Source organism: Gopherus flavomarginatus, chromosome 5 (genome assembly GCF_025201925.1).
Source record: "Gopherus flavomarginatus isolate rGopFla2 chromosome 5, rGopFla2.mat.asm, whole genome shotgun sequence".
Lineage (NCBI taxonomy): Eukaryota > Metazoa > Chordata > Testudines > Testudinidae > Gopherus > Gopherus flavomarginatus.
In genome coordinates, this window is record NC_066621.1 from 50,529,701 (window position 1) to 50,543,312 (window position 13,612).

Consider the following 13,612-nt stretch of genomic DNA (forward strand, 5'->3'; position numbering starts at 1 on the left):
TCTAGTTTGTGTGTTCTGAGAAGTAAATAACACTTCCTTATTTACTTTCTCCACACTGGTCATGATTTTATAGACCTCTGTCTTATCCTCCCTTAGTAGTCTCCTTTTACAAGCTGAAAAGTCCCAGTCTTAATAATCTCTCCTCATATGGCCATCATTCCATACCCCTAATAATTTTTGTTGCCCTTTTCTGAACCTTTTCCAATTCCAATATATCTTTTTTGAGATAGGACGACCATATTTGCATGCAGTATTCAAGATGTGAGCATATCATGGATATATATTGAAGCAATATGGTATTTTCTGTCTTATTCTCTTTCTTAATGGTTCCTAACGTTCTGTTTGCTTTTTTTGACTGATGCTGCACATTGATCGGATGTTTTTAGAGAATTATCCACAATGTCTGCTACCTTGATGAACAGAGGCCTTAATACATTGAACAGCTACCTCTTAGGAGACAGCCTGTAGTAGGAGTGCAGATTGCTAATATAGCCAGTTCCAAAGGTCTCCTCTTCCCTCTGGAAATCCATGATCTCTTCTTTCCAATGTCCATGGTTCCAGAAACAAGCCCTCCTTTACTGAATGTATCTGCTTCCTGCTCTGACATTCTCTGTGTTGTAGGGCTAAGCAATGCAATGTGGCCTGCTTTAGCCTACTTTCCAATCTGGAAACTGAGCTCCCTGCAAGTTGTTTTGCCTATGCAGCAGACTGGGTTTTGTTGCAAATGCAGTGAGGTTGGGGGGGCACAGCAAAAAACAAGCAGTGGTACACCTTTCTAAATGGCTAAACCAAGCAAGCACCTTCCATCTCATCTGTGGGAGACCCCTCTTGTTCCCTGGGTCACTATGGGACAGAAGTTTCAATAACTACTGAGTTATCTTGCCAAATTGGCCTAACGTCCCAGCTGTAATAAATGTTAGTTGCTCTGCTTGACGGTAATAATGCAGATCCCATGAATGGTAATTGGTGTCCTTTGTGTGTGCCAACTATGCTGCAGTGAAGTTACTCTTACTAGGCAACAAATAGATATTCTGTGTTTTAAGCAAACTTGTTTTGGCATTAGAAAGAGGCTACTGTATGCTAGCGGACAAAAGGGCTGCCAATCAAGGGCATCTGGTTGAAGGACTGAACTCTTGACCACCATTACAGGAGACTGCATATAGCTGATGATGTCCCAAAGCAACTATGCTGAAACAAACTAAAAAAAAACAAAACAAAACTGAGGCAGCATTTGGAAACCTTGTCGTGCAGAGTTAAAATGAGACTTTCTCAATGTATTTTCCCACCCTGGAAATTCAAAACCAGTATGTTTTATAAACATGATCTTCAGATTTAAAAATCAGTGACCTGAACCATTTATATTTGAGTTTGATTGGACTTCACCTGAAACAGGCTTCCTGGCAACAATTTGGCGTTGACTTGGCTAGAAAATTAGGCTGCTTAAGACTCTTACCTTGAGACATCTTTAACTAATATGACGTTGCAGTCAGTTTAGACATGGACAACATATGTTCAGTGTTTGTTCCAACTGCTCATGGCTAAACTTTTCCTGCGATCAGCAGACAAGTTGTTATGCTACCTGCGTGCTGTCTATGCTGGTTGTGAAGTTGTGTTCTGCATCATATGAATTAGGTTATAGCTTCCTAGGGAAAACAAGCTCCTTGTGCTGTATTTGAAGAGTTGAAGAAAAACAGGTACTGCTTAAAAGGATTGTCTTGAAGTTTTAGTAGAGATTTCTGTTGACTAAAGCTTTGTACAACTTTCTAGTTTAGACTGCCTTGACTATATTGGTATAGTCATGGTAAAACCCAATAATTCTGAGGTAATTTACATGGGCTTAAAAGTGTGTTATATCAGTATAGCTATTCCTATAAGGAAAGAGGAATAAACTATACAAGGATAAGCACCTTTATACAGGTATAACTACATCCACACTAGGAGTTGTACTGGTGAAACTAGATTGGTTAAGTATCAGAGGGGTAGCTGTGTTAGTCTGGATCTGTAAAAGCAGCAAAGAGTCCTGTGGCACCTTATAGACTAACAGACGTTTTGGAGCATGAACTTTCGTGGGTGAATACCCACTGCATCCGACGAAGTAGGTATTCACCCACGAAAGCTCATGCTCCAAAACGTCTGTTAGTCTATAAGGTGCCACAAGATTCTTTGCTAGATTGGTTAAAAATCACATCTCTAAGTGAATTCATTAGTTTTGTGTATATAGATTAGGCCTAAGGAGCAATCACAGAGCCACTTCTGAATTCTCACCCTGTAAATTGTAATTTAACAACAAAATAGCAGTTGGGGACAAGTTTTAAATGATTGAGCCAAAAATAAGGCTGGAATTTTTTTCAACAGACCATAAGGGAGATAAATGTCCAAATCTCACTTAAATTCAATGGAATCTGGGTGCCTCACTCTCTTGGACTCTTGAGAATACCAGCCTATCTGCACATATATTTTAATTAAAGCAAAATACCTCCATTCTCAGCCTAGGTCAGTACAATGTTGTCTTGTAGCAAGCCACCTTTCTGTGTCAGTAGAATCTTAACTATCTGTACAGCATATTAGAGCTGGTCTAAAAATAGGATGTACATTTTACCTAGTAATTCTTATTTTCTCAACTCTGTTTCATGGAAAAACTTTTGAAATTTTTCAGATTATTTGGGGGATTTCCCTCTTTCTTCCTCTTTTCGTTTTTGCTACTGGAAAATGGCCAGGGGCAAAAACTGGACTTCTGACTCTTCAACACTGAGAGTTTTCAGTTTTCATTTTCTTCTCAGAAATTTAAACTTCACAAAAACAAACAAAAAAAGTGGTTTTTTTTGTCTTTTTTTTTTTTTAAGGCTGTCCATTTCGAATGAGAAATTCCAGCCAGCTCTCTAGCCTGTGCATAGGCGCAGAAGGTAGAAGGTGGTATCAAATTTCCCTTTGGGGTGAAACATACCAGTCCTATATTAGCTAAAGCAGAAATATTCCCTCTTATGGTAACCTCACTAGGGAAGTGGAAATAGCTTCATGCTTACCCTGTGTGAGCTCACTCCCTAAGCCTGGTGACTATGGAGATGCAAACAACTGTGAACATTAAAAACAAAACTAACAACCCACAAAACCAGCCCACCCCAAAAATAGCCAGAAAAACCAGATCTCAATATAATGCTGCTTAATATTTACAACCCCCCCAAAACAAACAAACAAACAAAACCCCATGTGTTCAACCTGAGCAGCGATCAAAAATAAATGCAATACAATGTCAGAAAGCCATGGAAAGTGTGGAGGAGCCTCCATCTTGGATTTGTCAGTGTTTCCTACAGTGCTTGAAAACTGATGGGTTTGAAGAAAAAAAAAAACCCAATCGTAAGGCCTTGGCAAGGCATGCTTTGGCCATACTTCTGCCAAGACATCCCTAGTGCATTGCACTGGGGCTTTGATCAGTTTGAGAGAAGACTGAAGGCTCCAGAGAGAGAGCTCAGAGGGTGAGTGCATGCCAGTGCTGCAGCATAGAATGGGGGATGCAGCTTGTGGAGGTTTTAGCCCAACAAATGTTACTGACACATGGGTGGCAGGGGATCGAGTGCGGCTAAAACTAGTTCTTCGTTGCTAACTATCTGTCTCAAGTTAGAAGTGAGGCCAAGGAACAGTTGGTTGCCATAGTCTTCCCTGGGTGACTAATAAGATGACCAACAATGTTCTGTTCTGTATGAGGTGGTCACTATAATGTGCCCTTTCTATCAACTGCCCGCTTAGCCCCTTCAGGCAGACTGATAAGGGAACACTGGAGCTGCCACATTCGAACAGATTAATCTTTCTCCTAATCTGCCATTCTAACAGTGGCTAACATCAGATGCTTCAGAGGATGCTATTCAGTAGCCAGGAATTCAGAGTTAGATCAGGGTCCATTCAGTGCAGTATCTGGTCTCTGACAAAGGCCAGCTCCGGCTGAATGAGAGGAAGGTGCAAGAAACCCTGCAGTAGGCAGCTATAGGATAACATGTCCCTAGGGATAATTTTCTTCTACCAGCTAGTAGCTTAGAGGCTGGTTCATAACCTGAAGGTTTATATTGCTTTGAGATCTTTGTTTTGTTTACTGTGACTCTGGATAGTCTCGTAATCTCTATCAATGTCCAGGATGATCTGCTCTGGTGAAAAATATCTAAGCCACATGAGAACTCCATGAAGGGTGCAATGTGAGATTCCTCGTGATGTGCCTGAAAATGGCAGTGAGAGGAACTACTGAGACTCTCTCAACTATAGCTAGGACAGTGGGGGCTGCTGTAGCTTGGAAATCTTTAGATTCAGGCCAGTGCTCCCCACTCGAATCCAGTAAAATAGTTCCATATAAATGCTGCCATTTATAGCAAATGTTTTGGTCTGTGCAAGAAAAGATGCTTTTGAATCTCTCTGAAATCCCTGTTGTTTTGGCCCACGTGCCACGGCCAAGAGTTACTAGTCACTTTGAGTGCCCCATCTGAGAGACCTTAAAGGGACCTGATTTTTTTTCAGAAATTGCTGATTGCCCACTCTGAAACTCAGACCCTATTAAGGTATGTCAAGTTGGGCACCTCAAAAGCTGAAGCAAATAAAATCCTAATCATTCTGAAAATCCCTGGCCAATAACTGCACTTGAAAGCATTTAAGAATGGAAAAACTCTGATCATTACAAAACAAAAAGCTCTCTCTTCTCTCCCCCTCCAACTCCTGCAGCCTCAAATTTACCTTTTAGGGAGATCAAATTAATTATAAAACCTAAAACTAATGAGACATTCTGTTTTCTGGGCTGAGTAAAGTGTGGTTTCAGAGTAGCATGAAATATACCACAACCTGTCACCCTTGTTCTATGCAAGGGAATTCATCTTAGTTTAGTTCTGAGTGACCAGAAATGGAAACTACTGCTGAGGGTTCCAACAAAGAACTCAGTGGCTTAGAAACTGAACCCTTCTTTCAGTCTTAAACTGGATCGTGCAGCCTAGGAGGCAGAATATTAGATGGGGCAATGTGGACCAACATACATTTTGCCACAACCTGTCCTGTTTCTGGGCTTGCACTGTTTGGGATTCACTTAAAATTCCATTGATTTACTGAATGAAAAACAAGGTGCCTTTTACATTGGAGGTTTTCTACAGGTCACTTCTTTTCCTGGGTCCCTTGTTTGGTTTTGTAGCCTGATCTCCAATTGGAATATTTTAAATGAAGCTGCAAATAGATATAGAGTTGTTCTTCTTGGATCCTCAAGCCACTCTGGAGGTGTGTGCATGCACTATAGATATATGCACTACAGATATGTAGTGTACAGTCATAATACCCTCTACAGCCCTCAGCATAAAGTTGCTGTCTGTGAAAGATTTTATTTATATTTTTCTCACATTTGGCCTCCATGCTGCATGAAAATCTGGCTATAAAACGCACTTTCCTGCTCAGAACTCAGGCAGCACCTTGGAGGAGGCCTGAGAGAACTTGTTGCTGAGGTGGAATCCAGCTGGCTTCACTTGAACTGCCACCCTGATGCAGTCCTGTTAAAATTCTTGGTCTCCTCAGGTGTCTTGCGGCGGAGCAGACTTGATTCTAACATGGTGGTGATCTTTGTCATTGGTTTGGAAGCTAGCTCCTTCAGTTTCCGGGCATCAAAACATGGCCTGTGGAGAAGGGGCAAGCGGCACTGGAATGAGAATCCCTCCTCTTTCCTTATCCCTTTTTCTTCCTCTTGCTGCTTTCTCCTCTTGAGGGCTGTCATCTGATATAAAATGGCATCCCACATTTTGGTGGCCCTTGATTTAATCAGCCTGTTGTCTTGGTTGGCATTACCTTGAGAGCTTTCTGCTTTACTTCCTGCTTCCCCCTGTTCAGGCTTGGCTTGCTCAGTTTCTGGGAATTGGCACCCCTCTGGTTCCACTGTTAAGTGCTTCTTGAGGCGAGACCATCCACTAAGCTTGGCTGTAAGAGGTCTGGCCTTATCCACAGATAGTGGTGGAAACTCAGCTTTGGGGAAAGGACTGGTACTGGGAATGGTAGCTGTTGGCTGTGGTTGAATGACCAGCTCTTCCTTGGCTTCTGTGGGGAAAGCCTTTGTATTGTCAGCTGGCACTGTGGCCTCTTGCTTCTGAGCTGTATGGGGAGTCATTGGCCTTAGGCTTTTGCTGTGTGGCTCAGGAAGTTCAGGAACCCACTCTGTTCTGGATCTTGCTCTGTCACTTCCTGGGGTTTCTGGTCTACTGAATTGAGGATCCAGCATCCGAGGACTGGGGAAAGCAGTCCCAACAGGCTCTCTGGGAGTTGAAGACTTAAGGGTTTTGTAGGGGGGCCTTGCTGTCGTGGTGGGAAGCATGGGGTCCTTTGATTTGGGAGTAGCAGCTCCAGTCTCATCACCATTGAGAATGACTGGTGCCAGCCATGGAGGTGTCTCTGAATGGCTTTTGTCTGTATTGGCTGCCAATGGCTGCCTGTCCTCACTGCTGAGGGCTGTAGACAACTGGTCTGGTAAAAGGGTCTTCGCTCTGGGTGCCTGCACACTATGGACACGTGCATGCACTTTGGTAACATGAGTAACCTCCACTGGGGCTTCTATGACAGGTGAGATGGAAACAGGAGGGTCAGGGAAAATGAATATAGAATGTGCCTGTGGAGAGGGCAGCTGGGTGGGTGTGTCTGGTTTTGTCATTCCTTTTGGTTTCCATGGGGACTTCCCGTGCACAGGTGATGCTGCTGGAGAGACTGAGAGCTTGAGGTGTTCAGAGATTCTCCTCTGCTCGGTTACTTTGAGTGTGAATGTCTTGGCCTTCGGGAAAGGAGATGAGACGTGGTGGATGACTGGCTTGATGGAGAACCGGGGAGGGAGACGGATGGTGATGTGCGTTGACGTTTCTGGGGTCTTCAGCGGAGATGAGCACTCGTTGTGCTCTAGGTCTGGGCTGGCCTCGCTCACTGGGGAGAGGTTGGACTGGAACGATTTGGCTTGCTGGGAGGCTAGTGGTGCATTCTTCTTTGCAACTTTCTTCAAGAGTTTCTGGAGCTTAAGATTGTCCTTTCCAGGTTTCGGAAGTATGGCAGGGGGTGGAATTTGTGGATGGAGGGATGCTGGTTCATAAGGTGGTGTTACAGTGATCAGCATTTTAACCCCCTGAAATGAAACACAAAAAAGCTTAGAGTTGACATCAGTAACTGATCTGCTTAACCCTGTGCCTGCTGCTGGGCTGTTTGTGCCTGCCACAAAGATGGGTCTGCTGCCAGCAAACCCCAAACATCTGTCTGTAGAACTTCCAAGTGCTGTCCCAGTGGAGTCTGGTTGTTTTCAGAAGCAATGCTTTATCTGGGAGAGGGAGGAACATTGCACTGGTGCTTTTACCTCCTGCCTTCTCAAAACAACCAATGTCTAATGGATATTTCTCCACATCACTTGCATACAACAGAAGGGTAATGCATGACCACCAGTTTAGGGCTATGGGTCAGGATTTGAGATGTTAGTACATTGTTAGAAGCAGTGGTGCTGGAGCAATTTGTATAATGGGGCTGCTGAGAGCCACTGAATCAAACTGTAAACCCTGTATATGATGGAAACCACTTCAAGTCAGGGTTCAGCAAAACGCCTTGTTCCAGCACCTATAGTTAGAAGCTTGCCAAGCATCTATCCTCACGCTGCCTGATGCTAGCAAGCCCCTTGCTGCCTCAAACACTAAGGCCTGGTCTACACTATGAGTTTAAACCGAATTTAGCAGCGTTAAATCGATTTAACCCTACACTCGTCCACACAACGAGGCCCTTAATATCCATATAAAGGGCTCTTTAAACAGGTTTCTGTACTTCTCCCCGACGAGAGGAGTAGCGCTGAAATTGGTATTGCCATGTCGGATTAGGGTTAGTGTGGCCGCAAATCGACAGTATTGGCCTCCGGGCGGTATCCCACAGTGCACCATCGTGACCGCTCTGGAAAGCAATCTGAACTCGGATGCACTGGCCAGGTAGACAGGAAAAGCCCCGCGAACTTTTGAATTGCATTTCCTGTTTGCCCAGTGTGGAGCTCTGATCAGCACTGGTGGCGATGCAGTCCCAAATCCAAAAAGAGCTCCAGCATGGATCGTACAGGAGATACTGGATCTGATTGCTGTGTGAGGAGACAAATCTGTTCTATCAGAGCTCCATTACAGAAGATGAAATGCCAAAGCATTTGAAAAAAATCTCCAGGCTATGATACAGAGTCCAAAGCACAGTGCCGTGTGACAAGCATAATGGAAAGCCAAAGAATCAAATGGACTCTCATGGAAGGATGGACGGGGGACTGAGGACTCCAGCTATCCCACAGTCCCTGCAGTCTCTGAAAAGTATTTGCATTCTTGGCTGAGCTCCCAATGCCTGTAGGGTCAAACACACATTGTCCAGGATGGTTCAGGGTATATCTCGTCAATTTACCCTCCCCCCCCCGGTGAAAGAAAAGGGGGAAAAATCATTTCTTGACTTTTTTCATTGTCACCCTATGTCTATTGCATGCTGCTAGTAGACATGGTGCTGCGGCACTGAACAGCAGCATCCTCTCCCCTCCCCTCCCTGGTGGCAGACGGTACAGTACAAAAGGACTGATAGCCGTCCTCGTCATCAACCCATGAGTGCTCCTGGCTGTCCTCAGGTGAGGTCGGCCGGGAGCGCCTGGGTAAAAATAGGAATGACTCCCGGTCATTCCCAGCAGATGGCACAGATCGGCTGGTAATTGTCCTCATCATAGCAACTGGGGGCTGAGTTCCATCAGCCCCCACCCCGCCCCTTTCATGTCTAAAGAAAAGTTTCTGTACTGCCTGGACTATCATAGCAACTGGAGGCTGCCTCCCCCTCATTTTATCTCACTAAAAACTCAGTGGTTCTTATTCCTGCATTCTTTATTACTTCATCACACAAATGGGGGGACACTGCCACGGTAGCCCAGGAAGGTTTTGGGAGGAGGGAAGCAACAGGTGGGGCTGTTGCAGGGGCACCCCCTATCAGGGCCGGCGCTACCATTTAGGCAGCCTAGGCAATCACCTAGGGCGCCAGAATAATTGGTGGGCGCCGTTCCGCCGGAGGGGGCAGCAGGCAGCTCCGGTGGAGCTGCCGCAGTCATGCTTGCAGACGGTCGGCTCCTCACGCGGCTCCAGTGGACCGCCCGCAGGCATGACTGCGGCAGCTCCACCGGAGCCGCGGGACCAGCGCGCAGGGTGCCAAAATTGCCAGCCGCCTAGGGCGCTCAAACCCCTAGCGCCAGTTCTGCCCCCCATGAATGGCATGCAGCTCATCATTTCTGCGGGATCTGACATGGAGCAGCTGTGCTTTCTGGTTCTCTGATACACTGGTTCTCCAGTACACTTGCCCCATATTCTAGGCAGGACTGACTCTATTTTTAGATAAAACATAAAGGAGGGAATGACCCGGGGAGTCATTCCTATTTTTGTCTTTGCGCCCCCGGCTGACTTCAGTGAAGGCAAGCCAGGAGCACCCATGACAGGAGCAGACAGTACAGAACAACTGGTAACCGTCTCTGCTACCTTGCAAAGGCAAATGAATGCTGCTGTGTAGTGCTGCAGTACCGCCTCTGTCAGCGGCATTCAGTACACATACGGTGACAGTGACAAAAGGCAAAACGGGCTCCATGGTTGCCACGCTATGGAGTCTGCCAGGGCAATCCAAGGAAAAAGGGCGCAAAATGATTGTCTGCTGTTGCTTTCACGGAGGAAGGATTAAGTGACAACAGTTACCCAGAATCACCCGCGACACTGTTTTTGCACCATCATGCATTGAGATCTCAACCCAGAATTCCAATGGCCGGGTGAGACTGCAGGAACTATAGGATAGCTACGGGATAGCTACCCACAGTGCAACACTCCAGAAATTGACACTAGCCTCGGTACATGGACGCACACCACCGAATTAATGTGCTTAGTGTGGCTGCATGCACTTGACTTTATACAATCTGTTTTACAAAACCGGTTTATGTAAAATTGGAATAATCCCGTAGTGCAGACATACCCTAAAATGCATTTTCCTTCCTACTCCCACAACCCTCGCAATAAGAACTAGCTCTAATTTGGCCTTTAGGTTAGATGGTATTGCTAGTTCCTTCAACTCTGCATCAAACAAGATCCCTTGCTCTGAGCTGTCTGGAATCCCGTCTGAACTCTGCAGCTGGAACCATGTCTAAAAAACTTGCTTTTGAGTTTCCCCTAGATTACAACCAGGCACCCTCAGAGGCTGGCAATGCCCTTAGCTGTGTGAACCTCCACTGCCCCAGCTCTCTTCCCGTTCTTGCCTTAGGCTGCAACTTCTGTGACCCTGTTTAGAAACAAAAGAAGTTCTTCATGACAGATTATTGCTCCTTTGTGTAGAGATTACCAGCAGAGGCAGCCGCATGAGTTGAGCAAAGAGTGGGAAGTCTGTGCTGGAGTAGGGAGTGAGGGCGAGCACCTGGCTTATTCCATCCATCTCTCCATGACACAGACTTCAGCTCCCAAGTGTCACAGATTAAACTTTTCCTCCAGTTATCGCCAGCTTCACAGTTGCTGAGCTGGCTTTGGCTAAGAAGTGAGGCACAAGTGTATGAATCCGTCAGCTCTCACTGCTGGATGGTGTCAAGTGTCCTGAAAGAAGGAATGAGCGGGAGGAGGCTGGGAGCGTTCACTGGGGCTGTCAGGTACTCTGTTCCTTTTCGGCGACTGCCAAGCTCATGCCAGCTTCTTGTTTGTGGTAGGTAAAGTTCTAGTTTTGAGCCATAGAGTCCTAACTCCCCTGGTCCCAGCCCCTGTGGAAGGTGATGCAGTATGCTGCATCACTGTCTCTAGAGGTGCAAGCTTTAGTTCACTTGTAAACTGCTCTGAGCAAAACCCTTTGATGGGTAGAACAGATATTTCCACTTCAATGCACATGAGGCTTAAACAGCCTTTGGCTGCCTTTGCAATCTGTCTTTCAGCACTGGCTAACTACTCCTGCTGGGAGGCTGGCCTTTTGCTTGCTTGCTACAGAAATTCCTGGCAGGAGGAATGGTGGAGAAAAAGGAGCCCTAAAGCAAACTCTAAAGGGTCTCTATTTCCCCAAAGGCTCCAGTTGCCACCCTAATTCCAGCAAAATCTCAGCAGGAAATATTGTCACTGCACAGCTGGGGCTGTTCTCCAGGGTGTAAGTAGGGTGACCAGACAGCGAATGTGAAAAATTGGGATGGGGGTGGGGGGTAATAGGAGCCTATATGAGAAAAAAAACCCAAATTGGGACCGTCCCTATAAAATCGCAACATCTGATCACCCTAGGTGTAAGGGGTGTGGTGTGTTGTTGGCATAGGCAAAAGGCAATTGCTTTTTGTGTGTGCCCGCATAAGTGAAAAGCCAGGCAGCATTTTGTGAGGAAGCCTTGAAGGGGACTTTGTGTATGTGAGATGGCAACTGCTGGAAGTTCGAAGCAGCTGATCGCTTTTAAGCAAAGGTTAGAATTAGGCATAGTTCTATTCCAAGGGCAGCTCTTACGTGTGAAACTCATTTGACCAAAGAGGGCTAGAAATCCCATTCCCCATTGTTATGTTTCACAGCGCGCGCGCACACACACACACACACACACACACTTGGATTGAACAGATTCTCCTGCTGGAAGGTTGCACCAGAACACTGCTTTTGTTAGAATTCAGAACGCACAAGAACCCCCAGACAGAGACACAGCTCCCTACAGCAGAGAGGTACAACTTGCTCAGCCTTCCTGTAGACTGTCTGGCTGCGGACTCTGCTGGAACACTTTGCTATGGAGCCCTGTAACCTACATGCAAGATCAGGGAAGCCTTCTCCCAGCTCCTAAAGTGATAGCTTGCAATTTCAGCAGTCCTCCATACACCAAACCACCACACATCCCCAGGGTTGGAGGTCTGAAAGACCTCAAAATGCCTGACTTAGACTTTGCACAAGTGTTGCTACATTGCTGTAATTACATGCGCGCAAGCTCCTACTTCAGCTATGCTGCACCAGCGTAAAATGGATTTACTCTGGTGCAGTTGGCTTTGGTAATTTACTAGTGCGAGGTGCATTAGTGTATGCCCAACTTCACATCAGAGTCCTGCATCTGTCTACATCTATGCTATGAGCTAGGGATGTGATTTTCCTCGTTTGTGTACACGTAAATAGCAGTGTAGCAGTAGGAGCACTGGGTAGTGGCAGTGGAGGCCTGTCTGAACTGTGCTGTGTACAAATCTGCCTGAAACTAGTGGGTATGTGCTCAGCACAGCTGTGCCGTTGCTGCTGCTGCAGCCTATGCCACTATTGCTACGTTGCGATTTATGCTCCATCTACCTTGCTTGTATGTGTATGTGAGCAGGGGAATCATAGACTATATAAGAGGTTTGCACCCTTCTTGTATCCATGTAGTTACACCACTGCAGATGTCTCTTATGCAGGTTGGACCTCCTAGACATCCTTCATTAAACCTGCTTTGAGCAAAACACACTCTACATCTAGGGAATACCTGGAGTGTAGCCATGGGTAGGTCATTAAATTTTTATATAAATCTTCTTATGGTCAGCAGTAGATAAAACTGTAGCTGACTAAAATATTTCTTGTGCTAAAAACAGAGGCATTTTTTGCTGTTTAGACTGACCTGGGGCTCTTATGTTTCCTGGTGCCAGTCGCTGACTCTGAAGCTAGAAAGCTTTGTTTGATGCATTGCTGTATATATGCCAAAAGTATCGCCACTCTCTGAAAAGGAACCAAAATGCCACTTTAGCTTTTAATGGCTTGTGAAGTGGAGGGGGACAGGGACATAGGAGGCACCAGCCTTTGTTTTGTGTAGCTGTACAAAACAAACTGATCTAAGCAAAAGAAGGCAGGTGGAAACACATCCCTCACAATAGTGTGACACCTCATGGTCGAGTTGATGACTTTCCCTGTGTCTCAACTCCCGAAAGTGATGTCTAGGCCATAGGAATTGCTACACTGGATGAGAGCAGTGCCTCATCTGGTCATGTATCTGTCTAATCCTTGCAGCTGTATCAGAGGAAGGTGCCAGGTTCCCTACAGCTGGGAGGTAATCAGGCCAGTGTGGAAGTCTTACTCCCAGTAGTTAAAAGCTGGCTTATATACTGAAGCATCTGGGTTCATATCACTTCCAATGTGCTTAATTTTTTTTTTTAAAAAGATCCTTGCTATTAGAACTCTGAATACTCTTGTTTATCCGTGTAAATATCCAATTCTTTTTTTGAATTCCACTAAATCCTTGGTCTCAGTGATACCACGTGGCAATGGAGTTCACAGACCGATTCTGGCAGAATGGAAGTGATATCTTTCATCATTTTCAAATTTGCCACCTTTCAGTTTCATAGATTTTGAGGGGTGGGGAACGACGACACATTTGTGTCATGAGATCTACTTTCTGTATCTCCCCCTCAGAGTTCTGAATGCTTTTTGGAGAGCTCTCTTCTGGAGCAATCTGTCTTCTCAGTAGGAATACCTCCCCGCCCATGCTGTGTATTGGAACAATAGGAGAGCGAAGAAAGATGCATTGCTTGGTCTTACTGACTGTAGTGGATATTTAAAAGGGATTCATTATAAAACTGAGGGGGAATGAACTGCTCAAAGAACCCAAATAGCTTGTGAAGCTTCAGGAAAAGCAAGTGAAGTTGAGACTAAGTCCA

The 13,612-nt window shown here is 45.6% G+C and overlaps 2 protein-coding genes across 4 annotated transcripts in view; one reads left to right on the forward strand and one right to left on the reverse strand.

Moving 5' to 3' along the window:
• The window catches only part of LSP1 (lymphocyte specific protein 1), a 512,003-nt gene that overhangs the window by 496,758 nt on the left and 1,633 nt on the right, over positions 1-13,612 (forward strand). The gene's annotated exons all lie outside the window — the stretch shown is intronic.
• PRR33 (proline rich 33) overlaps positions 2,831-13,612 on the reverse strand; it is a 32,667-nt gene continuing 21,885 nt past the window's right edge. Inside the window, exon 3 of the mRNA XM_050953705.1 lies at positions 2,831-7,111. Within this exon, the coding sequence (XP_050809662.1) occupies positions 5,480-7,102 (1,623 nt within the window). The 5' untranslated portion in view covers positions 7,103-7,111 and the 3' untranslated portion in view covers positions 2,831-5,479. The remainder of the gene's footprint in view (positions 7,112-13,612) is intronic.